Source organism: Mastigoproctus giganteus, chromosome 13, assembly GCF_048544385.1.
Source record: "Mastigoproctus giganteus isolate SK-2022 chromosome 13, ASM4854438v1, whole genome shotgun sequence".
Taxonomy (NCBI): domain Eukaryota; kingdom Metazoa; phylum Arthropoda; class Arachnida; order Uropygi; family Thelyphonidae; genus Mastigoproctus; species Mastigoproctus giganteus.
Window position 1 is genome coordinate 153,465,729 of NC_143587.1, and position 27,430 is coordinate 153,493,158.

A 27,430-nucleotide genomic window follows, 5' to 3' on the forward strand; every position below is an offset into this window, starting at 1 on the left:
GATTATGGATTCAGAATTCTACTAGTTATAGCAAAAATACCCAGCAACCATGATGAAATAAGACAAATATATTTGATCAGTATATTGAGTAGGGTTGCTGACCTCTCAAGTGTAATTACAATGGAATAAATTGAGAATGCCTGCAAAGTAAAAGCAGATTACCTGAAATTAAATGAAATTAAGATTAACTTAAAAATAACATAAAAATAATAAAAATGGTACCTAATGCTGTAGGTCCTAGAACTACATCTTCATAGGATCGGCAGCCAAAACCGTAGGAGCCACAGCAATAGGCAAGGTCTCTGTTTCTGTTAAGATGTACGTACAAAACGTATACATATAGCCAACCCGACAGAGACCAAAAAGTAAGGAATAAAAAGAATATAATTCAAAAATAAAATAAATAAATAAAAGTAAAATGCTAAAATAAAACCGATAAATTCTGTTAAAGGAAAAAGAGTGAAAGTATGAAAGAAGGCAAAATGCCCAGTTTGAAATTTAAACAAAGCAAACTTACGATGAAAAAATAAAGTCAGGTTTATTTGACAACTTACTGTAGAATCAGACCGGAGATGGTAAAATAAGCAGAGTGTAGCAAATGTAGGGCTTGGCTTGGCTTGGGGTTTAGTATGAAAAGAATCTGAACATGTTTAACATTTTAAAGCATTTATTTTTTTTTTGACAGTTTCATGAATTTGAAGTTGCAATACATGTTCAATAGGTAATTTACTTACAATGGGTTTGTGATGGCTAAAATACGTACACTTGAGATTGTAAAAAGTGCAAATGTCTTTGAAACACAGTATCAATTATAGTTCCATGATTAGCAGTCGATACAGATCTAGAAGTATTTAACATTAGTCCAAATTTATTCTCTAAGAAATCAGTCAAAGGTTTGGATTGAGTATCTGTAAAATTAAAGTTGAAATCTCCACAAAGTATCATTGGTATTCGGTCGCATTTTTTGTGTGAAAATTGTTATAGCAGTGCTGCTCCTTCAATCGTATAACAAAGTAAAACAAAATGGATGAATTCAATAATGTGTTCGATCTTTTGGTTAGGTGAAATGTAAACGACTACTGACAATATCATTTGACCATAAGGAAGAAGGCATCCAGCTGACAAGTATTTCCAACACTCACGGATTTTCCAACAGTTTGTTGATAAATCACTTCCAAATGACAAGTAACAACATGAGTACGATTTCTCTTTTATAATAAATTGCTATACCGCCAGCTTATTGATCTTCTCGTTTGAATTGAACACACCATCGAAGTTAGGTATGCTTACTTCTTTGTTATTTAGCTACTTTCAGAAAGTAGAGGTAAATTGGATTATTGGGTGAGTGTATCAGTGAGATCGTCACTGTGAGCATGTAAACTTTGACAATTTAACATTAGAATGGAAAGATTTTGCCATTTACTGATGAACTCGTATAAAGTATCTTGCAAGGTAAGTAGAGGATTATACATTTCGGCTTGAAGTGCAAGAGTGGATGTAGTGTTTCTCGGTTACCATGATAATTTCTTTTTTCCATTTGTAGCAATAATATAAAGATCATTGATATCGGTACATACATAAACTAGTTGTTGTAGTTTAATACAATTAGTCCCTTCGCCATATTCAATACATACCAATTTTCCTGAAGCTCCGTTAGCCAAACCATCGGACACGTCAATATTAGTGGTTATCAAGTATGGTTTGCCAATAAATAAAGGAAGTTTCATATGGTAATCCACGAGTGTCTGAGACTGTCATTTTATGAAGTTTTTGTGAGGCACGTGAGCCTCACATTCTGCATCTCTGCACCCCAAAAATATGTCTTGAGCAATCGACATAACGGTATCCGAAGACGAATTTAACACAGAATTGTTATAATCATTCACAGATTTATTTTTCAAATATAAACAAACACCATCAGAACACAAATTGTCTGCTGCTTCTTTGCTTACAAATCTCGACTCAATAAGTTTCTGTTCACCATCGGTTAACTGAATACTGTTTCCAATTTTATTCAACAATTCAGAATTCTCAAGAGTTGACACTCTCGAGAATTCTGAATTTGACTGTCTCATCACTTCATTGAGTTAATAATATTGTAATCCAAGCCAAAGACTGGGGCCTGCGATGTGTTGCTTAATCTGTTGATAAATATGTGTTGCTAGTAAGGGGACAGCTGTTGCAAATCGCCAATCAAAAAAATGTCTAATCCACCAAAATTATGATCTACACAGCCTGTAATTTGTTGCAGGCGAACATTTATCTGAGATAAAAGTTCAGCTCCAATCATACTAACTTCGTCAATAATTTAAATACGTACATATTTGAAAAGAGTACGATATTGTTGAGCAACTCCATAAGACAGAGGTAAATTCTTTGATATTGAAATTTTCAATGCAGTGTGCACGGTAGTACCATTAATAGCTACAGCAGCTTTTCCAGTAGAAGCGCAAGTTACATAAGCATTACAGAAATTATCGGTGCTATCAAAATGATTATAAACTTCCATCAATAATCGAATCACAAACATCTGGCCACAGTCAGCATGGCCAGTAAGGAATATTTGGAAAGTCTGACTATTAGGTTGAAGTAAAGCTTAAATGACATGCATAGAATTCCTTCCTGTTTTAAATTAGCTTTTTGCATTAAATTCCAAAACTGATCGTTTGGCATTAAATTTTCTCATTTCTTTGCTATTGCACCAAGCTGATTTAGAGTTGCTAGTCAAAGATTGGTATTCATTTCACTGTCTGGGTGTTTGTGGAAATCTTTAAATGGATCAGCGTCTTCACGGATCAACATTGCAAAGTTTTATATATCACCAACGATCGCAGCATCAGCTTCTATGTCAGTATGGTATATTTCACAACAGATCTCCATAGTTTTATTGTCTCTGGAACGGATTAATATCGTAAAGCGGGGGTCCACTGTTCTTAACACAAGGCTATCATTACTATGTGAAAGCATGCCAAAATACAGTTAGCAATTATTAAAAAAACTGTTCATAGAGTATAGTTATTTTATGTGGAAAAATTTAAAAAGAACTTTATTAATGATTTCTCATTAACTCTGATATTTTAAACAACACAGTTAATTTTAATTTAAATGTACAGATTTCTACACTTGCATCCTATTACATAGAGTATTTAGAACTAAGTGAAGTCATAATCAGCCTAATTTTCTCTTAAATTTATTATTTTTAATGTTTTTCTTCAGTTTCTCTGCTATTATTCATTTTACCAGACCATGAACTATTGGTCATTTGGCCATGAATGGTGTGTTTTTTAACACAAATCTTTAAATATGCAGTAAAGTTGGTCTCTCTCTCTCTCTCTCTCTCTCTCTCTCTCTCTCTCTCTCATGAACTAAATTTCATTTGAAACACTTTATTACTGAAAACAGAAATAATTTAAATGTTACTTTCTTCAATGGCAAAGCATGGTTTTATTTATCCAGCTATCTTAAGCAAAAATACCCACATATGATCACTTCAATCCTTTTAAAACTTAGTCCTGTCTTATTTCTCACAAAAAAAAAAAAAAAGTCTACTGCATCATCTCTAATCTACCCTACCATGGAATATTGTTCCACAGTAGGGGTGGTTCTCCACCCCCAAACCTCTCTAAATCTTCTTAATTCCATCCAACAGAGAGCAGTCAGGATAATTAATGGCCCATCTCTTACAAAATCTCAATTCTCTCTCTCTCTCAATACACATGCACTCACTTAGCTTCAGGTCGCCTATTCTAGAGATACTTCCACAGGCATTGTTCTTCTGAACAATGGCCACTGGCCCCTGCAATTCCTCCACTCTCTTCCAAACCTGTTCAACTTCAAACTCACAGAACCAACTTTTCATCTTCCTCGTTTATTCATTCAACTGCCGTTTTCTGGAACAACCTTCCTTCATACGTATTTCCTGAAAATTACAGTCTACAGAAGTTCAAGTCAAATGTCAACAAATATCTTCTTTCGTCATCAACCTCCAATCCAAGCACGGTACTAAGTACTATAGGTTCTAACACCTCTCGTGTTTGGGGTTTACATAAAAAAAAAAAAAAAAAAAAACACCAGTCTGAACATGTGCCACAAGCAGTCTGCATCCATTCACTGCCCAACTTCAAACTCATAGAACCAACTTTTCCTCTTCCTCATTTATCCCATCTACTTCAGTTTATGTGGAACAAACTTCTTTCTCGTGTATTTCACAAAACTTACAATTTACAGAAAATCAAGCTTACAACAAGTTATCAAGTATCTTTTGTCTTCTCAGTCTTCAATCCATATACGGTACTGAGTACTATAAGTTCTAATACCTTTCTTGTTTGGGGTTTCATGAAAAAGAAAATTTGTGTGAATGTATAGATTCTATTTCATGATCTAAAAATTGGTGTACGTGTCTGCAGGCATGCACCACATCATGTATGCAAATAATAATAACTGCTACTATATTTGAGACAAAATAAATGTCCAAATCTATTGAGACTCCATGTTTTACCTCTTCATTCAGACAAGTGAATGATGATGAAATTAACAGTGTGTGTGTGTGTGTGTGTGTGTGTGTGTGTGTGTGTGTGTGTGTGTGTGTGTGTGTGTGTGCACGCGTGCGCATTTCCAACAAAATATGCCAAAATATGCATACTAATCGCCCTATGCAATTATTCCAGGATGTATCTGGAAACAAGAGTCATTGTAAAGAACATCTATCCCAGATCTGTTCTCTAAAGTTCACCTCTGGAATTTTTTTATTTGAGAAGAATAAAAACTAATGTTTACGGAGTTTCTCTCTCTACAACCTTAAAGAGCGGTAAGAAGCTGTTATGAATTTAATTACCAATACAGGTAAGGCAGGCTAGATGTGTATCTTCACAAATATACAAAAGCCTATGGATGCCTGACCATGTATACACAAGCACCATTTTGAACACCATTTGTAAAAGTTTGTACAATAAATATTTTTTCGCATTTTTTAATAGAGGTGCACAGTGACTGACTTTAAGCGTACCTTGTACATTAATTATAATTTTAGTACTGTGCTTCCACAGTAGACAAGAATACCCTCAAAATGTAAGGATGATTGGATCTCACCAGGATATCCATCATACCTTCCAAAGACATCAATCATACTGCATGATGGAAGAGATAGGAGAAGGGTGCCAGAGCATTTTCTCTGGAGACTAAACATGGGTTCCACCACTTTAAGCCTCCAATAAGCAAAGTAGTGGTATTGCATCGGTTGATGAGAGTCACCCCCTTGGTTGGCACCTCCAGTATAGTTGGTACTGTATTTCAGGACTGGTGCATGAGGGTAGCAAGTCTTGACATACCTGAGAAAATAGACTCCCAGGTAGCAAGCCTTAACATACCTGAGAAAATGTCTGTGACAGCCTCAAGGACCAAAGAGATTTAGACATTTATTCACTAATATCAAATGACAACGTTTTCTACAAATACGAACTCCCCACATTGCACTACCAGTCTTCAGCATTGACACCTGGTGTGATGGGTCCACCAATTCATGTTGCTGTTGCATAACTTGGTTGTGCTATCAACATGGAACAACTGGAAGAAGAATGTCAGATCAAGCAACTTTTTGCCACTCCTTAAATACCCAATATTGGTGTTCCTGTATCTGCCGTACTTGTAATTGCTTGTTTTTAGTTGATAAGAGTGGAATCTGGTGAGGTTATCCCATCCATGATGGTCTAATGCACTGTGCATTTTCATATACCACTGTGTACTGCACTGCCACCTGACTTTTAGCATATCTGTTATAGAGTGCAGGATTCTTTTTCTATTCTTTCTGCCTCACATATTAACAAGATGTCTCCAACCACAGGAGATTGCCAATGGGTAGATGTTTTCTGATGGCTGGACCAGATAACTGGCAACCCTCAAAAGTTTTTTCTTCTGAGATTTCTAAGTGTTGTCAGCTTTTACAGGTTCACTCTGTTAAAATATAAAAATGATGGTAAATGATGATACTTAAAGGAGATACACTAACATCAAATTTTAAAATTTAAATAAAATTTATAAATTATATGAAGGTTCATAAATTTTGCTGGCCAAGAAATTGCATATTTTGGTGCAAGGGTTAAATTAAACATAGTCTCACCATCACCTTATATTAAAATAATAACACCAAAATATTAAATAAAAATTTTTTTTTTTTTTCAGTAACACTACTACATCAGCATGTGTGTGTGCATACTAGTGAAGATCACAAGTCCTCAAGGGACATTTCCATGCACTACGGGTGCAGGGGGGGGTTGTTTAGAGAAAACTATTATAAAAATCAGAAATAAGTATCATATTTGTGCTGTTGGCTCATTCTGCCACTAAGTCATGATATAGCCTGGCATGGAAGTATAACAGTCTCTGATGGAGCATTCTCCTTGGATGACAGAAGTGCACCAAATAAACTGGCTACTTGGTGTATAAATGGACTAATTTCTTAATCGTAGATTATTACAAAGTAGACAGTGTAACTGAAGCACATTCTGCACTATCTACAGTTTTCTCTTTCCTTCTTTATTATTTCAGAAAATTATGAATTTTTTTAGAGAAAAACAATCTTTTCAGAATTTACAATAAAATGTTGTCTAAAGATAAATAAAATAAATTGAAAATACCTTTGTAAACACAACAGTTGGCACGAATGGAGCTGAAATTGCTCTGGCTAGAAAGCTAGAAAAAAAAATATTTGCATCTAAGAATGAGAATAATAATAATAACAAAAAAAAATGTGAAATTAAAATATTTTGTTTGTTCCTATAAAGAAACATCTGAGTAACAGGAAGGTTATGTGATGTGATGTCAGTTATCACATAACCTTCAAATGTGATGTGATGCTTATCTCTTATGTGATGTCACATAAGAGATAAGCACATCTGGGACATGATTAGCCCAGTGGTTATGACACCAGACCATCAATATCATGAACCAGAGTTTGAATCCTGTGCCAAAAAAAAAATAAATAAATAAAAAAATAAAAATAACCATGAAAGTCTCTTCATTGGACCTACCTCCCCAGAAGACAAAGTGATGGCTGAGGCAGAGAGTTGTGGCATCTGGTGTTGTTCCCAATAACTATCACCCACCACTGGATGCAAAAGCCAAAGTTAAACAGGTCCACCTCTATAGCTGTATGAAGATAAGCAGGAGAAATATTGAATACACTGCATCAAGTGTGGTGCAGGATAAAGTTACTTGCATTCAGGCCTTAGGCAGAGGAATCAGTTTGAAGTCAGAAACAATCTCCTGCAGATGACAGTGGAGGAAGTAGAACTGTCTCCGGTATGGCTACCACAACTGAAGGACAAGACCTATCAGCCCAACCAACTGGAAGTGCTTCCTGCACAACTGTGCTGTGGAATGAGTAGGCTGCATCTTGAGAACTGCATACAGGTCTGGAAACCTCATTTAAATGAAGATTTGGTTGTCTTGAAACAGGTGCAGAGAACAGCAACCAGATTAGTAACACAAAGGGGTACTTTTACCACAAGGCTTCAGTTCTACAGATTGCAGAACTTGGAAACCAACACTTGTGAGGTGACTTGATTGAAGTGGTTAAGGCTTTAAATGGATTGAGTAAGCTTAAAAATGTTATTCTCTTTCTTGATGGAGAAACTTAATTTGAAAAAAAGGATGGCTTCAGGACAGATGTGTGAAAATTCACTTTCAGTCAGAAAGATTATTGGAACAAACTACTATCTGGTGTTAAGTAGGCAGTGTGAATAAATTTAAGAAAGAATTAGAAAAATTATTCTCAATCTTTTGATGAAATCCAGATGAGCACTAAGTCTGTATGGTGTGAAATGAGGCATATTACAAACTAAACAACTGCAGAGTGTGATAGAACTCTGTTTAGGAATTGAATGGGCAAATAAGTGATTGCCTCATTATGTGAACTAGAGAAACAGATATAAGAAATGTACAAAACATATTCAATTTCTGAATCAATCAGATGACTGCTATTTATTCCACTATGTTTTGAGAAGCTATAAGGGTCTTCGCCAAGAACCCAATTCGGGTATTTTGTGGGATCTAATTGTGAGAACTATACATTGTAGGATGCAAATTCCCCACATAAATGTTTAAGGATTTTTCTTGGAAGCCATGATTACATTCAGTCAAATATATCTGTGGCTTCAATCTGGCTTTATCAGTGAGACAAATATTGCAAAAGAAAGGTGACAATGGTAACATTTCAAGGGAGGTGATGTCTTGCAAGTGTATCATATTTTCACAGAGCAAACCATGGTGGAATTTGAAATTTCTCTTTAAGCATAAGCAATCTTCCCTCCACAGATTTTCAATTGTTAAATTTGATTCCAATTATGAAACTCAATATTTCTCAAAGAAAAGAAAGATTTTGTCCTCATTAAATCCCAGGTGTTATTAGATTTATTAGATTTCATTTTCCCAGGTTCTGGTTACAGAGTCCTGTGACTTATTAAGATGGACGGATATGGTAATTCAAGATGAATCTCCTGTTTCTCAGTTTATTCCTGACTGTAGTCCCTCCATTGTAAAGTTCTTATATTGGATTGGATTTTTTAAATGTTTTTTTTTACTAAAGAGAATCTAAAATTCATAATTAATTCTGTAAAGGATGTTTGTACCTCTGGCCTGACTTAAAAATTATAATCTTCTACACTTCTCACCTCCTTTATCATGTGATGTACTAAAAATTATCTTATTTTTATAGCCAATCAGAACTCGACAGAAAAGTGTAAAATAAGTCACCGCAGCGCTTCTAGAGGTGTCGTCTTGACACGAAGCCGATATAGGCTGCACGAGTCGGAAAGAGGGAGGAAAAGGAATGTAATCGAAAGGAATGGTGATGCCGTCTTGTATTTTCGAACGCTTGCTCATTCATTTCGCTACCGTTGTCGCACTTACCGGGTTATAAATAAACAGAGGATAGAACAGCAGAAGCGACTGACTGATCACGCGAAACGGAGTAATTCCATCCCGCTCTCAAAGACAGCCGATTTCAAGTTTCTCCAAGTGCAATATCCATTATGGCACAAGCGCATTCATCAGTGTCAGACTCCAATTAGCTACAGTGCCCCCTGTAGGAATGCAACGAAGACAGGATTCCTTTGAGAACAAAATTGTGTAACAAATATGGGAATGTCCTGTCTGTGGGGGGAAAAAACGTACGTTATATTTGTATAAATGAAACGGAAAGACGAAAGAAGCATTAATTTATTTAGTTAGCGAACAAGTAACTTGTTGTGTACTTCGCCACGCTTTTAAAAACCCCTTGGCAATTAGGAAGGTTGTTCTATTATCGGTTGCAACCGGACCAAAATATTTGGGCTATCTTGAGCTGCTCATTGCTCCAGATTTCTTGCAACATCTCCAAACAGTTGACGAACTTGGCAAACCCCCTCTCTTTCCGTACCGAGTGTAAGTGTACATGTCACATTACGGGCGGAGGTGGGGGAGAGAAAAAAAAAAAACATCGAAGAAGAAGAAGAAGAACGAAGTCTTTGTGATATTCGGTCTAACGTACGTAGTGTGGGCACCCTCCCCGCATTCCTCCCTGTAAGTAATATCAAGTCATTCCAGTGCCCAAGAATTCCAACCCTATTGCTGTCATATCATGCAAATAAAGACATATCATGCCTTTGATATAGTTACATATGCTAAGGGCAGTCAATAGGATATTGCTGTTGGCTCTTTCTAAGCACTGTTTTAGCATTAAACCACATTACATTCATTATGGTCGCTCTAAACAATCTACTGAATCTTGCTTTTTAGATTATGTGGTCTCTGATTTATCAGGTGTGGGATTCTTACCTTGTTGGATACACAGTATATTTTTAGACATATCATGCCTTTGATATAGTTACAATTCCTTCATGACAAACAGAAAGCTGGTTTAAATTCTCATAAACACTATTTTAACATGGACTGGTATTAGCCATCTCCAACAGGGTGTGTGCTCTCTCTCTCTCTCTCTCTCTCTCTCCCTCTCCACCCTTATCTTTTCTTTTATAACTCTTTTTTGACACTGACCCTAATTTTTTTTCTCTTATGCCAGTAACGTATTTTACTTTTTTATCTCTTTATACTCTGTGGTTCTAATTTTTACAGCACTTTTGTTTGTTTGTTAATCAAAATAAAATTAAGTATTTAAGTTTCTTTTTATTATTTTTTTTTTGTCTGTCTTTGCTGTATCTGTTAAAACATATTCACTGCTAACATATTTGCTACTTCCTCATGCAAATATGCAGCCTCAGATTTTTAATCCACTTGAAGTGGAAACACTACTTTTTTAGAACTTTTTCTTCCAATTTGACAGGAGAAAAACTGGATATTTCTGTAAAGCATGTTTCACTGGAGGTTTATTAATTTGGTCATAGTGAGAAGAAAGGTCAAAAATATTCTTGCCCTTTTCAACCCAAACTGACTCAATCCAGATTCAAAAAGATCATTGGAAAAGTCAGTGACAAAGATGTTGAGGAGTTGTGCATGTCTTAGACTATTATAGACTCTCTGGAATTGGAAACTAAACTATCTCCAGCAAATCAGTGCTACTTTAGTGTTTATGTGAAGCTACTGAGGAAACAATGTATTAGTCACCTGCTGCTATCATCTGGTCATCTGTTGCCCGACTGATTAGTTCACTGGTTTTTGCTTCCAAATTTCTTATCCCCATGTGGCTGTCCTGCAAAATTTACAGATTTAAGACTTCAGCTATGGGAAAGTCATGGAGCTATGCAACTTCTATGAATTTAGTGTCTTAGAAGAATTGGCTGGTTCTGCTACCATACTGATGGAGCTACTGATGTGATATTGTTATTTGGTTTTTAGGAGTATTAGCAACTAAGGCCATATTGCCCCGGGGGGGGGGGGGGATATGTGGTGGTCATTCCCTGAACTTTCCACATCCACCGTATTTGGTGGTCACGGGCTCGAATCCGGGTCTAATCAAGAAGCGAGTGCTACGCACTGCTGCTCCTGCCCACCTGGCTACAGAGGCAGAACTGATGTGATGCATATTTGGAACTTTGATGATTGGAATTAGGTCTTAGGCATAGCATTACATCCATGATCAAATTTTATTTCAATGAATGATGTTGATCCCAGTATTACAGCACGCATTAAAGGAATACTGAAAAAAATTTCTCAGTTTTTTTTTTTTGACTGATCTCTTGTTATTTTGTGGGCACACCCCTGATATCTGTACACCAGGGTTTTGTCACCCGCCCTCTCTCTTTTTTTAATAATTTGGCAATAAAGGCACTTGTATATAAACATATAATAATTAGGCTAGTATATCATGATAGTCTTTAATTAACCTCTAAAAGTTGCTGCCTTACATTATTAACTAATAATGTAAGGCAGGTCTGCTGACGAGGCTAGTGGGAGTCAGAAGTGTTCAAAGCCACTAAGTGTATTTTCTTATTTATTGATTTGAAATTATAGTTTTTCTAAAACTTTTGATTTAAATTTAGTAGTATAGCATCATTTTGTGGTTTTCTCATTAATGTGGTGTATTTATTCTTCACTCGACTTGTAATTGCATAAAAGTATCGGTAAGGGTATCAAATCCACCTGTTACAAGTTGCAGCTCCGCTGAACGAGAAGTTTTTTAGCCATATTTAGCCACTTTATTGACCAATTGTTACATCAAATTATTTTCTATAAGTAGCTTATAGACCTAGTCAGGATCCTTAGTTTATTCTGAATTGAGACAGCGAGATTTGGAAGTTAATTAATACTTAAGTGTCTGTAGATTTACCATTCGTAACTTGCTGCCATTGTTATACGATACAATGTTATATCCCGAACTAGATAGTGTAAGCTTAGTATAGTATATAATATAATATTGTCAATCAATCAGTAAAATCTATTAATTTTGTTAAACTTCATTGTCAATTAAATTGAACTTTTAACTAAAGACATATAACGACTTAGATTACAAATGTAACATAATTAATTATTACATAACTGTATACGGAAGTTATATAAACAGAACTCGTAGATAATACTCAATACTGAACAATATATATAGCGTTATAACTGTGTTGGGATACAAGTTTAGGGTTATAATTTTGTACTGAAATTGAAATTTTATTGAAATTAAATCAAAATCATGACTCAGACCAGAGCAGCAATGCAAAAGGATCAAGCTAATGGGAGTGCTGTGGCTCAGGGGAGAACTGAGGGGGGCAGTTGCCCTCTGAATCACAGCCTTTTAAAATGCACTGCTTGCATGATGTTGTGGAGCAATCGGGTACGGGACATGATATTGCCATGGGGGATGTCTTTGTGTGTGGGCGATGCAAGGAGTGTAACGAAATCAGGCGACAGCTCAGATTTGTTATGGGCCTATATGAGAGCTTGAAAGACAGGGTGGAAGCCCTCGAAGGATCTAAACTGATTGGCCCATCAAGCTCTCAGCTGCCCACATCAACGCCAGAGCTTGCACTTGGTCATCACGCAACACAGCGGCAAACCCCAAGGCAGAATGTGCTGGCCCACAGGAACTAGTAGTTGTTGGTGACTATTGTCAGGGAAACCGGGAACATGCGTTGTAAAAAGGATAGGTGGAACAGGACCAGGGTATGTCAGCCAGGGGCAAAGGTTGATGATGTTTTAGAGCGGATATCATCTTTTAAGGGCACAAAAGGTGATATAGTTGTACACATTGGCATTAATGATATTAAGAGTAGGAGACCATCAGAATTATTTAAAAAGTACAGGTCACTATTGAAAAAAAAAAGCCGTGAATTAGGGTTGAATTTGAAAGTGTCTGTTGTTAGTTATTTGGTTTTTAGGAGCATTAGCAACTAAGGCCATATTGCTCCGGGGATATGCGGTGGTCATTCTCTGACCATTCCGCATCCTCCATATTCGGTGGTCACGGGCTCGAATCGCAGTCTAATCAAGAAGCTTGTGCTACGCACTGCTGCTCCTGCCCACCTGGCTACGGAGGTACATTGAAAGTGTCTGCAATTCTGCCCAGACACGACAGGAGGAAGTATATGATGAGAGTCTTGTCAATCAATTCGGCACTGGAAAGATTGTGCAAGGCTCAAGGGGTAGAATTTTTTTCGGCCTGGTCTGTACTTGTTAACAGGAGAGACTGTTTCTGCAGGGATGGGATACACTTAAATAGAAAAGGTGCAAGAATATTTGCTGATGCTATAGAGGCAGTGTTAGGTGGGTCGTAAAACTGCTAGCTTGGGGGGGGATACAAGGACTAATAGATTAACAGTAGCCACTGGCAGAGGTGAAAGTGATTCTTGCACTGCTTCTATTGGAATGAGCAGCCAGGAAAACAAGATGCAGGATATTTCAGAGACTGCTGTGAGTCATTGCGGTACAAGTAAACACATGGGTTGTGTTAGGATAGCTAAGAAAAAGAACAGGTGCATGCATACGTGCGTGTACACCAATGCTAGGAGTTTGGTAAATAAATTTGATGAATTTGAGGAATTGCTCAAAACATCAGAGCCAGATATTGTTGGGATATCAGAGACGTGGTGTCACACAGATATAAGGAATGCCTTATATCTGTGTGACACCTGGAATTTGGGGAGTACAATGTGTACAGAAAGGATAGACAGGATAGGAAGGGAGGAGGGGTTATGCTATTAGTTAAGAAACACAAAATCCAAGGAAGTGAAGCCAGTTGACATCGCTGGAAAGTGCAGTGTCGTAACATAACACAATGTCGTAACAGTGGTGTAACATAAGCATTGGGAGATTAAAATTGAGAGTAGGAGTGTGCTATAGGCCTAATGACTCTGATGAGTATAATAAGAAACTGTACAGGGAAATAGAGTGGGCCAGTAAATCAGAGAGTCTTATAATGGGGGATTTTAATTTCCCAGATATTGACTGGAATTCGAGGGTTGGTCACTCACACACTAGCAAGGCTTTTGTGGATTTATTGGATGATTGTTTCCTACATCAGCATGTTCAGAAGGCAACTAGAGGGAGTAATACTCTTGATCTGATTATCAGTAGTGATTCTTCATGCATTAAGAATCTGCAAATAAAGGAACCACTAGGTGGCAGTGATCAGTGTGCTGAAGTAGGATTTACTCAAAGAGATAACTACCATCAGGGGTAAAGGGAAGGGTTTTTGCTTTCATAAAGGCGACTACAATGGTCTGAGACAGTATTTAAATTCTATACAGTGGGACCAAGTGATGATGTTACCAACAGCAAACTCAAAATGGGAAGCATTCAAAGAACTTATCTTGGTAGCTACTACGCTTTACATACCAACTAAGAAATATTGTTCAAGGTTTAGGCCTAAATGGATGTCAGATGAACTAATGGGATATATGTCAGAGAAGAAAAATGCATGGGATACATATAAATTTAACATGTGACAAAAAAGCCTATGATAGATATAAGCTAATCTGTAACCAAGTTACAAAGGAGGTTAGGCAGGCGAAGGCAGATTACGAGAAATCTTTGGCAAAGGATGCAAAGAAAAACAGCAAAGAGTTCTTTACTTATGTAAACTCTAGAAGGAAGGGGATAAATCAGATTTGTCCACTTGATATCGATGGTTCAACTGTTGATGATCCTGCTCAGGTAGCTTCTTCTTCTTCTTCTTGGTCCTTAGCTGGCATCTGGGGGAGGCTGTTGGCCACGCAACCAGTATGCTGCTGTAGGTGCCACAGGGTTTCGGACTTGCTCTGTGATGTTCTTCCATACTTTACGATCCATGGCGTCAGTCCTGGCCTGGTTAAGGTAGAGACGTCGGCTCTTCAAGTCATTTCCACCTGCTTGGCCCACGTTTTCCTAGGCACGGTCTGTTGGATGCTCCATTGGGTGGGTCGTTGTCTCTAAAGGAGTGTGGATGGTATTCTGTTCGTGCCCATTCTACATACGTGGCCAAACCATCTAAGCCTTCGCTTCTGGATTTGGTCGGCAATGATTGGTTGCTGTTGGCATCTGGTGCGGATGGTATCATTAGTGATGCGGTCACGAAGTGAGATGCCCAAAATCTGCCGCAGGTATCGCATTTGGAATACCTCAAGTTTGTTTAAATCTAGCTTGAGACAAATCCATGTTTCTGATCCGTAAAGGAGAATGGGCAGGATCAAAGTCCGGAAGAGTCGGATTTTAGTCTTTGAGGAAATGTTGGTCCTCTTCCACAGACACCATTTCAGCGAGGCGAACGCAGTGGCCGCCTGTCCAATTCTGCTGTGGATTTCCATGGTGGATGCAACTTTCTTCTCCTGGACCAGCGACCCAAGGTATTCAAAGTCCTGTACTTGCTCGATCTGGATGCCTTCGAGATAGATGGTTGCTTGCGACCCATCTATTGTCAGGGCCTTTGTCTTATCAGCATTGATCTTCAAACCGTATGGCCGGGCAATGCGGGCAATGTAGTAGAGGATGTCCATGGCTTCAGAGTCGTTACCAGCAAAGATAGCACTATCATCGGCAAACATCAGGTCAGTCACATAGTGATCCTTGTCATATTGTATGCCCCGTCTGTTTCTGAATGCTTGCCTCATAATGGCGTCAACCACGATGTTGAAAAGCAACGGGGAGGCTACATCCCCTTGGCGGACTCCAGTTTGGATGGTAAATTCCTCAGATAAATCGTTCTGGATGCGCACCTGGCTGGTTAAACCGTTGTATGCAGTTTGGAGGAGTGTGATGACTTTTCGAGGTACATGTTCGACCTCTAGTAGTTTCCATAAGGCAGGCCGATGGACACAGTCGAAAGCAGACTTAATGTCAATGAAAACAATGACGGTTCGCTGTCCACACCGGATCCTCTCCTCCATCAGCTGACGGATGGCAAAGATTTGATCACAGCATCCTCGCCCGGGTCTAAATCCCGCCTGTTCTGTTCTTCTCAACTGGTTTGCTTGCAATGTTTTTGCAGCCTTGACTGGATGATCTTCATAAAGACCTTTCCGATGATGGAAAGGAGGCTGATGCCACGGTAGTTCTTGCAATCCCGGTTATCACCTTTCTTCTGGATCGGTACGATAATGGCTTTCCTCCATGTTAGCGGAATTTGTTCAGTGCACCAGATGGTTTCGAGGAGTGAGTGTAGTCGGCGAAGCAGTACATCTCCCCCGGCTTTGATCACTTCTGTGGTGACTTGGTCCACTCCTGGTGCCCTGCCATTCTTTAGGGATTGTATGGCTGCTTTCACTTCTTCTACTGTAGGCTCAACATCGATAGTAATTGTGTCAGCCTTTGATCTTTAGACCTGTGAGTTAAAGAAGCGCTGCAGGATCATCTAGACAAGACTGCAGCAATAATTCAGACACAGCATGGGTTTGTTAAGGGAAAGTCTTGTCTGACAAATTTGATTGGATACTATGATGCAGTCACAAAAGAACTGGATGCAGGGAATAACTTTGATATTATATATTTGGATCTTTGAAAAGCTTTTGATACTGTTGCACATGGAAAACTGCTGCACAAATTGGAGCAGTGTGGCATTGGAGGCAAATTGCTGCTCTGGATAAAGGGATGGTTGAGGGGGAGAAGACAGAGTGGTAATCAATGGACACTGCTCATCGTGGACTAATGTTATTAGTAGAGTCCCTCAGGGTTCAGTGTTGGTTCCATTGTTGTTTTCTGCATTTATAAATGATATTGATGATGGTATATCAAGTTTAATGTCCAAGTTTCCAGACAATACAAAGGTTGGCAGGGTTGTTAAGGACACTAACGTTGCAACAGTATGCTGCTGCAACAGGATCGAGAAAAGTTGAGCAGATGGGCTGAGAGGTGGCAAATGAAGTTTAATGACAAATGTAAAGTACTACACATCAGAAACAGCAACCCCAGAGCAGCGGTATCAACTCTGTGGTACTACACTGACAGTGGTAGAGAATGAAAAGGACCTGGGGGTAATTGTGCAGGCAGATATGAAGTTCTCTGAGCAGTGCAGACTGGCTGCAAGAGTAGCTCATGGTGTCTTGTCAATGATATACAGGAATTTTTCTAGCAGGGATTAGGAGGTGATTATTCCCTTGTATAAGGCAATGGTCGGCCACACCTTGAGTACAGTATACAGGTCTGGAGGTCTCATTTCAAGAAGGATGTAGAGCTGCTGGAACAAGTACAGAGAAGGGCAACAAGATTAGTGAATGGAACAAAGGGTTGCTCTTACGAAGAAAGGCTTAAGTTTTGCAAATTACAGTGTCTGGAGACTAGACACCGGCGAGGTGATCTGATAGAGGTGTATAAAGCCTTGAATGGTTTAAGCATGCTCAATGCCGATGGAATTCTTCCTCTTGCTCAGAATAATCACCTGAGAGACACTATAATCTGCAAAACTTAAGCCTTTCTTCGTAAGAGCAACCCACTTCAGCACACTGTGATCACTGCCATCTAGTGGTTCCTTTATCTGCAGATTCTTAATGCATGAAGAATCACTACTGATAATCAGATCAAGAGTATTACTCCCTCTAGTTGCCTCCTGAACATGCTGGTGAAGAAAACAATCATCCAATAAATCCACAAAAGTTGCTAATGTGTGAGTGACCAACCCACAAATTCCAGTCAATATCCACGAAATTAAAATCCCCTATTATAAGACTCTCCGCCGATGCCGATGGGATTCTTCCCATCGGCATCGGCGGATTGATTTCCTGGTACAGTTTTTTATTATACTCATCAGAGTCATTAAGCGATGTTGCTGGCTGCACTTCCTTGGATTTTGTGTGTTTCTTAACTAATAGCATAACCCCTCCTCCTTCCTATCCGGTCTATCCTTACTGTACACATTTTACTCCCCAAATTCCAGTTCTGCATTCCTTATATGCATTCCTGTGTGACACCACGTCTCTGATATCCCAACAATATCTGCCTTTGATTTTTTGACCAACATCTCAAATTCATCAAATTTATTTACCAAACTCCTAACATTGGTGTATACGCAAGTATACGTGCACCTGTTCTATTCTTAGCTACCCTAACACAACCCATGTGTTTACTTGTACCGCAATGACTCCCAGCAGTCTCTGAAATACCCTGCATCTTGTTTTCCGGGTTGCTGCTCATTGCAATAGAAGCAGTGCAAGAATCACTTTCACCTCTGCCAGCAGCTGCTGTTAATCTATTAGTCTGTGTATCCCGCCAAGCTAACAGTTTTCCAACCCACCTAACACTGCCTCGATAGCATCATTCAAAGATTTCATCCAGACTTGTCAACTTGTCAAGACAATCTCCTCAACTGTATTGTTACTAGAGATGAGTGTTGACTGTTTCAATTTGACACCGAATTTAAGCATCAGAACATGCAGTAAACTCCAAAATCACCACCAAAACCCAAAACATTTTGTTTACAGAAGTCTAGGATGAAAGAATATGCTGATCATGTTTTTTGATGAACAGGTTGTGATTCACAAGGAATTTGTACCTGACAGGAAGAGATTAAATGTTGCATTCTATGTACAGGTGCTTCCAAAACTACTGAAGCACATTTCCCAAGTAAGGCAGGAATTTCGAGAGAAAGGCAGCTGGTTGTTGTTGCACGACACTAACCCCTGTCCATTTCACACTTGTGGTGAAGATATTTATGATGAAACATGGCATTATATAAATCACCCTTACTCCACCAATCTAGCACCTGCAGACTTCTTTCTCATCCCTAAGATGAAAACACCTTTAAGGGAAAGAGATTTCAGGATGTTGAGAACATAGAAAAATGTACCTGCTGAACTGGATTTGGATGCCTTCACTGACTCTTTTCAGAAACTTTTAGAATGGTGTAATAAGTGCATTCAATCAGGTGGTGATTACTTTGAATAAAAATAAAACCATTTTTGAGCTCCTTCACTTTGTGTTCTTTTTATTGTGCCAATCCAGGAACTTGATTACCACACCTTGTATGTGGTCCCATTACTGTAATTAATATTAGGACCTGCAGAAAAAATAATGGAATGCCTCAAGCTATGAGCGCTGTGTGAGCAGTCAACCGCAACATTACTATGGGTATTGAGCATGCCATACATCTTAATAATAGACAGGAATTGCACATTGAAAGACTGGACCTTAATACTCGCTTTCTGTAGAAGATATCTGAACTGCTTTTAAGCAGTGTTTATCTGGGGCTGTGACTTTGTTCGATAATTCTTATACCAACAGATTCCAGGTGCCCCTGTCAGTTCCATCACAGCCATTACTGCTATGGAACAATTGAAAACACAATTTTGAACCTGCCAGTTCTGGTCAGGCTCTGTTTGCCTTATACTGATGATGTATTCACAGTCATCCAATGCAGCTTTTGTTTTTAGGAAGCCTGTGTATGCAGGCCAATTTACCCATTGTAGGTCTATACAAACATTCCTGAGCACTTGCAGGGTACTCTTGTGCTCTGTTTAATTGAGCATAATCCTATTCTAATTCTGCCACATTCAGAAATAATATGATTTCTAAGGCAAGGGCAGATTTTTTTGATTTTTAGATTGGATATCCTTCTCGTGTCGTACCCATGTCCTCCTGCTCATACAGCCAAGTTCTTGCCAACTGCATACATTTTCCACTAAACTCCATAAAATCCTAACATTTTAGGATTTTATGGAGTTACTGTATTACATACATACAAGTCAGGAAGCTGCAGTCTCATATTACTAGTCCCTTATTATTATTAAAAATTTCCATTTCTTTGCTTATGCAAAACACTTTTGTTTATTGTATAAGGTGTCCAGATTGTGAGGTCTGTTATTTTGATGAGATGGGCGGTATCAATGAGAATGAAGAAGCCATAGGTACTGCCAATTTTACTTGTTCTGTCTTTGCTGATTACTGATGTGAGCAGCATGACAAGTTAAATGTCCACAGTAATGGTGGAGCAACTGACTGCTCAAACAATTTCCACTTTTTTGTTTCAAATGCTTGTCTCTCACAGTTAAATCCAGAGTAATTCTTGTTTTTCCTCAACTCCCCTACTCCTTTTCTCACCTCTCTCTCTCTCTCTCTCTCTCTCTCTCTCTCTCTCTCTTTCCCCCTCCCTCCCTCTTTTCCTCTCCCCTCTTTCTCTGAACACTATAGTGTCCCAGCCATTTCTATCATAAGGAAACAATGCTATTTAAATTTTAAACTTCTGTACACCACTGCCATTAAGTTTACAAAGAGGTATTCTACCTTGAAAGCTTCTCATAACCACTTTTATTTACTTTAGCATAGGACCATGTTTTTAAAAAATGCTATATGTCAGGATACATGCATGCGTGTGATTTTGTCCAGAGACAATAGGATATGAGGGATTATATGCTGAAAGAATTATGAATTAATTCAAGACCTGAAGTCTTTTGCAGTCTTTTTTTGAGGGAGTGAAATTTTTATTAATGTACCCTGCACTTATAAGTAAAAGGAACCTATTTTGTAGAGACAGAATTTCATCTGATCAAATGTGGAAGTCTTTGCCAATATCATTGACGAGGCCTTGATGCTTGCACAATCTCAAATTTATGTTTGTTGCAGCAAACAAAAGCTAAGTTATGACTGTTCTTTTACAGTTTATTGCCCTGACACAACCCTTCAAACACGGGAGTGTCAGGGTAATACTATAATAACTATACAAGAACAAAGTCTTAACAGTCTCTACAGTAATGTCAGGTGTGTTGTCAACAAAACAAAGTGAATTCAAACTCCTCACATTAGAACTAATATAAAACAATACGAATAACAGAATCATGGTGTCATCCAAAAATATGGGATAAGGAGTTTCACCATAGAATATACAATTTAGTTGGAAGAATAGGGAAGATAACAAGGGGTGGTGAGGCAATGCTTCTTATGAAAAGGAACATGAGCAAAAACTTTTGTAGATTAAGATGTTATGCATGCTAGTATAGAATCTGCATGATGCGCATTAACTAGAAGCAATGACATAATGAGAGTGCGAGTAATCTACAGACTAACGGATTGAATAGACAAGCAAGGGTGAATGTCTTATTATGAATAATTTCAATTATTGATTGAAGCACATAAGAGGGAAACACCACGAGGAACAAAAATCAACTAGCTCAGCATTCCTCAACCTTTTTTTTTTTTTCGCATACAGACCACGTTTATATTTGAGGTGGAAACCAAGGACCATTTTTATAATTGAGATAGAGGCAACAGTGACAAGTGCTAATATGCCCATTCATAAGAAGAGGCATGAGAATAAAGGAATCATTAGCAGGGAGTGATTACAGAAATCTAAGTTGGATGAGAATAGCAGTTGTTAAAGGCAAAGGAATGGGATTTAATTTCAGGAAGTGTAAAAGGAAGACATGACAGCTAAAGGTGCTATGCATCCTCTATAAACTGAGAGATAGCATATGTAGGGCAAATACATTAGAATTATGGAGTACCTTTAAAGCAATAGTCACAGACTATTTTTAATGGTACACATGGTGTACTATTAAAAATACACTGCTTGACGAAATTAACAGAACAAAATGTTTTTCATGGATATTTTATTGTTAACACTGTTGCCGAAGGCAAATATTTGATATAATAGGCATCCTGGGATGATAATTCTGAGTATCCAATATCGATGTACCACCTTAAAGAGCTGCACATCATGCAATTATTCATGTCTATGAAAATACAAGTTGCAACCACATCACTTAATTCTTGATTTTTTGCTTGCTCAGTGGACCAGCCACATCTCCAGTACTCATGATGGCAAATCATTGTGATTTTCTTTTCATGAACAACAACATCACTACAGATAGAGCTCAAGTGGTAGAGGAATATCTTGAAACTGAAGATATCCAATGACTGCTGCTGTGGCCAGCACGATCACCAGATTGAAATCCAAGAGAACATATGTGGGATGCCCTTAGGTGTCGCATTGCACGCCGAAAGCCAGTTCCTTGGTCACTTGGTGAGCTAAGGTCTGCACTGGTAGAAGAATGGGATTTGTTGACACAGAATCTTATAGACACCCTTATATCAAGAATGGTTTGCCGTCATCAGGCCTGTTTAGCCGCTGGAAGGGATTATATATATATGTTCTAGATATGATAGAAAAATAAAAAATTTATCGGATTGGCAATGAGGTAGCAAGTTAAGTGAGATTAGGTACAGTCTGCGGAAAACCTGTGCGTCAAAAACACCCGAGTAACGTGCAAAGTCCCAACGCCGGCACAGTAGCAAAAACCTAGAAGTAAAGTGAGAGTAAAACAAAATGAGATAGAATGTAAAGTAAAATGGTAAAGCAAAAGGCGAAAAAAAGTAGTAGTGGTAGTGACAAAAATAGAAATGTGATAGAGCAAAATATGATAGAGCAAAAAATATAAAATAAAATATAAAAATAACATAATAAAGCAAAATTATAAAATGTGTTAACTATGGGTTAGTAGATATATTGAAAGGGACTTTATCTAGGGCTAACCCTCTCAATATATCAGCCCATAATTAATGTAGCTATCTGTTTCTGTTGTCGAAACCAGTTTTACAACCAGTTGTAAAACTGGTTTTGAATATATATAAAAGATGGTATGATGGTAATGAAGTAATACCATAGAGAATCAAGAAATTTAGCAGTATTATGAAATGAAGGCCAAAAGTTGATAATAAGCCGAAATGTAGTAAGTAAAGTAGTTTAGAAATGATATGATATCATGGCCTAATGTTGGTAATAAGCAGATTTTGATTTGTAGTTTACGGGCGAGATGACTATTAGCCCGACAGCTAGCATAGTAGCATAAAGCAAATAATACAGCAAGCGTTCCATCCACTGTAGTTACATTTTTATATTTTCTATGTTGAATAGGCAGCATGTGCTAAAGGAAGGAGAACGGAAATAGGATACAGAATAGCAATAGTACCTCAATCCCCCTCGAATTGCTCTAATAGTTCATGAGGTATGAAAAAGTAGGGTTTTATAGTATATGGCTAAAAGTATAGAAAAGGGGGAGAATACAATTGTACGTGGGAAGAAACCGGGAGTGTAACTTCCCGTCCCTTAAAGAAAGGGATCCTGGTTTATGGTAAGTATCATATCTATATGATGTAGGAGATATATTGTACCAGCAGATAGGAAACTGAAGATATAATAAAGACTATGCATAAAGTAAATATGATGGACCAAATGGTTGATATATAAATATATATAGAACAACTTCCTGGTGAAATATATATATAAGTAAATATGCTTACCACCGGTGAACGTGAAGATAGAAAGACCGAGAAGTGGAGCACGTGTATTATTTATCCGATGCTGGTGGATGTGGGTGCCTCTGGGTTCGGGGGTTAGTGAAATTAAATCAGAAACCAAGCCAAAAAATTATGCCAAAAAACCGTAGCGCCCTCTGGAATCTGGGTATAAGAACTAGCAAATTATATATATAATTGTATATATGATTTACTTGTAACAGGCGGCGGTTCCAATGCAGAACAGTAGATGGTACTCTGGAGAATAGCGCATATGGCAAATAGCGAAATATAGTGATATAAAGAAATAAGTAATAAAGAAATATAACGAAATAAAGCAATTTATTCATACCCATGGAGCAAATATAAGTACTACTTTTTCAATGAGTGTAAGCTATATGTGATATGCCCCATGGGTAGTGCCTACTATGTACATATATACAAGCCCAGTGAAGGTGAACAAGTCAATGATATCGAACACTCGGTATAAATCTATCTTGTTGCTAGAACTTTGTCTGCAATAATTTGTGGGTTGAGGCTATTGCTATGTTTTTTGTTCATAGTTATCAATATAGCTTTATGTAGGTTACATGTTATAAAGTAGTATGGGAATCCATTGTTAATTAATTTGGATTTGAAATCAATGAGTGTCTGTTATGTCATCTTCTTTATTGCATATGTTAATCCTTCTGATGCTTTGTGCCACTATGATGTTACTATGAATGCGTTTGGAGATATTTGAGTTCCAGTTGGTTAAGTCTATGGATTTGAAAGGAAAGTCATTACGTTTGTCATCTAGTTTGATATGTAGTGCATTGTCTATTATATGTAGGTCTAGGTCCAAGTAGGATGCTTTTTTTGGAGCTGTGTGTGTTGGTGCTTTCTAGTACTAATTCGGTAGGGTATATGGTACCAGCTTCGGTGAGGAAGTTGGGCCTATTGATCACGATCAGATCGTCTATATATCTGTATGGTTTTAGATCTTTATTAAAATTGCGTTCAAAGTGGTGAAGGTATAGGTTGGCTATGAGGCTGGAGCTACAGGCACCCATATCTATACCTATATGTTGCCTGTATATGTTATTGCCATTAAATATGTAGTTATTGAGTATGTATGTGCTATAAGGTCGTTCCAGTATTGTTGTTTGTATGTAGTAGTATGTAGTAGTAGTCATTTAGTACATTTTTTAAACTATTGTGGGGGATACTGGTGAAAAGATTCTTGAAATCGTACGTATTTATATGTTCTACAGTATATTTATTCGTGTTTAAGTAGTTTAATATAGGGCTATTGTTGAGAATGATATTTGAATTAGTTATATGTCCGAATATAGCGTTAAGCATATGTAATAGTTTTTGGTATGGGATTTTTGCATAGCTGTCTTTACATGAGGTGATAAATCTGAAACCTATTGGGGATTTGTGGAATTTAGGTATGCAGTATAGATAGGGGAATTTAGTGTTAATGTTGGTTAAATTTAGCTTTTTGTGCATAGCCAAAATTTTCTTTTAACACATTTTATAATTTTGCTTTATTATGTTATTTTTATATTTTATATTTTTTGCTCTATCACATTTCTATTTTTGTCGCTACCACTACTACTTTTTTTCACCTTTTGCTTTACCGTTTTACTTTACATTCTATCTCATTTTGTTTTACTCTCACTTTACTTCTAGGTTTTTGCTACTGTGCCGGCGTTGGGACTTTGCACGTTACTTGAGCGTTTTTGGATTTCCACAGACTGTACCTAATCTCACTTAACTTGCTACCTCATTGCCAATCCGATAAATTTTTTATTTTTCTATCATATCTAGAACATATCAACACAGACCGATGTAATGCTTAATCTGTCACTTAGATGGCATTAATCGGTGCTGATCTCTATATTAAAATTTAGAAATAATATTTACAAATAAATTCTTTGCCTAATACAGATATATATATATATATATATATATACAGGGTGATTCACTAACCTACTGTCTTGTAATAATTCTTTTAGCAATTTAAATTTAAATTCAACATGTAACAGTAGGCTAGCCGACCACTGCTAGCACACCAATTGCTAGGCAGACAGTCAGGCCTCAATGACTGAAATGCCTCCCGCCCTAAATAAAAACCATAAATCAAATAAAATTAATGTACAATATATATATATATATATATATATATATATATAAAGGGTGATTCACTACCAGTGCGACAAATTTGCAGGAGGTGTAGGGGGCACAAAGATGAATCGGAATCACATAGCATTGCAAGGTCCGAAATGCCTTCGTCACGCGGTAGAGGACGTTGAATGGGAGGTCGCGTGAACAGCGATCCCACTAGAAGTCAGCATTTGCGAACCGTTTCTGTTGAAGAAACCAAGTAGCAAAAGTCCTCCGGAGTGGATAATCCACAGGCTCCAATGATTGTACGCGTTGTAGATGGTATGAACTCATTTGGTTTGTTGACAGTATCCTCTATACAGTGGATTGGGAAATACCCAATCGTTGGCCTATCGCTCGAGTATTTGTACTCGGATTGCCTTCTGCAAGACATAGGACATTCTCCTCATTGTCTGGCGTCCTCGTCGTTCGCTCTCGATTCATGGTACCTCTCGTGAAACAACCAGTCTCACGTAACCTTCTGTGCACACGTGCGAAAATCGTATGATGAGGAGCTCGCCTGTGCGGGAAACGTTCCTGGTACAAGCGCAGAGCGGTGTGCCCATTACAGTCTGCAGCTCCATACGCGAGGTGCATGTCGGCCAGTTCAATGTTTGAATACTCGTCCATCCTACTGCCTCAGGGAACCGGTTCACAAATGCTGACTTCCAGCGGGATCGCTGTTCACACGACCTCCCGTTCAACGTCCTCTACCACATGATGAAGGCATTTCGGACCCTGCAATGCTATGTGATTCCGATTCGTCTTTATGCCCACTACACCTCCTGCAAGTTTGTCGCACTGGTAGTGAATCACCCTGTATATATATGTGAGTGTATGTGTTTTTTTCCCTCTTTAATGGCGCTATGACATAAGTATTAGTGGGCATACAAATCTGGTAATCAAGTTAGCCCAACTAGGTTATCTTAATTCAGCATGGCCTATACATATTAATTTTAATAAGTATATTACTATATGATAATGAATTTTTCATTACACTTTACTGATGAATTTTCATTACCTTCAGCTAAAATTATGTTTAAGTCAATACTAATTTTATATATCAATACATTTACATAAATTATAATATTATAATTCACATGGCCTCCAATCCCCTACTTCTTCGGGGGCTTTGAGTGCACTGACAGCCCATCTGATGTAACGTCTCATACCTACCCGTTTCTGTTGTCCCTATACCAGTTTTGCCTTTTGCTATATTAATTTAACTTTCAAATTTACATTTTAAATTTACATTTTAATTTTAATTTTTAAATTTACATTTCTAATTTAAAATATTTCATTTACTTATTTTTATTTAGTTTACATTTTCATAATCATTCTCTACAGCAAACTGTGATAGGTGACACAAAGCCCAACGGGTTAGTATCCGATATTGTGAAGGTTCTTACCTACTGCTACTGTCCTGGGAAAGTGGTAGATTAGAAAGGGGTTATTTCCCGCCTTCTAATTGTTATATAGGTAGCGAAGCTTTTTACTGTGCAGTCGTACTTACTTTATACTGTGTCGTGTTGGTGCATTAGCCTCAGGCCCCGATATCCTATGCTAATGTCTGCTGTGGGGGGGGGTTATTTGGTTGTTGGGTGGTTGGTTTTCTGTTATTTCTTATAATATATGCAAACTATGGGATTTAAGTTTGTCTTATCAAATTGTATTTACATGAGTATTTACATTTACCTTTGTTTACATATGTTTTTACTGTTATTTGTACATCTGTTTCTGCCTTGAAGTATATATATATATATATATATATATATATATACAAAGGGTACTAGGAAAGTTTTGCAATACAGCTTTGTTTATTTAATTTTTTCAAAGTAATTTCCTCTACATTCAATACATCTCTCCATCCTCCAAAACCAATCTTTAAACCAGTTCTGCCAAGTTTCACTAGGGAGTAAAGCACACTCGTTGTCCCAAGCCCGTAGAAGGTCCTCATCACTGGAAAACCGCCTCCCTTTTAGCTTCATTTTCACATGCGGGAACAGTGCAAAGTCGCAGGGAGCAAGGTCTGGACTGTAGGGAGGGTGCTCGAGAAGTTTCAGTCCTGTCGTGGTCAAATATTCGGTGCAGGCTTTGGCGCGGTGAGCTTTAGCATTATCGTGATGGAGGTACCAGGTGTCCATTCTTGACTTTGGCCGCAGGTTCTTCA

The 27,430-nt window shown here is 37.9% G+C and overlaps 1 protein-coding gene across 1 annotated transcript in view; it reads right to left on the reverse strand.

Annotated features, from left to right (window-relative positions):
• The window catches only part of Kpc1 (Kip1 ubiquitination-promoting complex subunit 1), a 534,039-nt gene that overhangs the window by 421,579 nt on the left and 85,030 nt on the right, over positions 1-27,430 (reverse strand). The window contains exon 5 of the mRNA XM_090388154.1: positions 6,633-6,687. Within this exon, the coding sequence (XP_090244280.1) occupies positions 6,633-6,687 (55 nt within the window). The remainder of the gene's footprint in view (positions 1-6,632; positions 6,688-27,430) is intronic.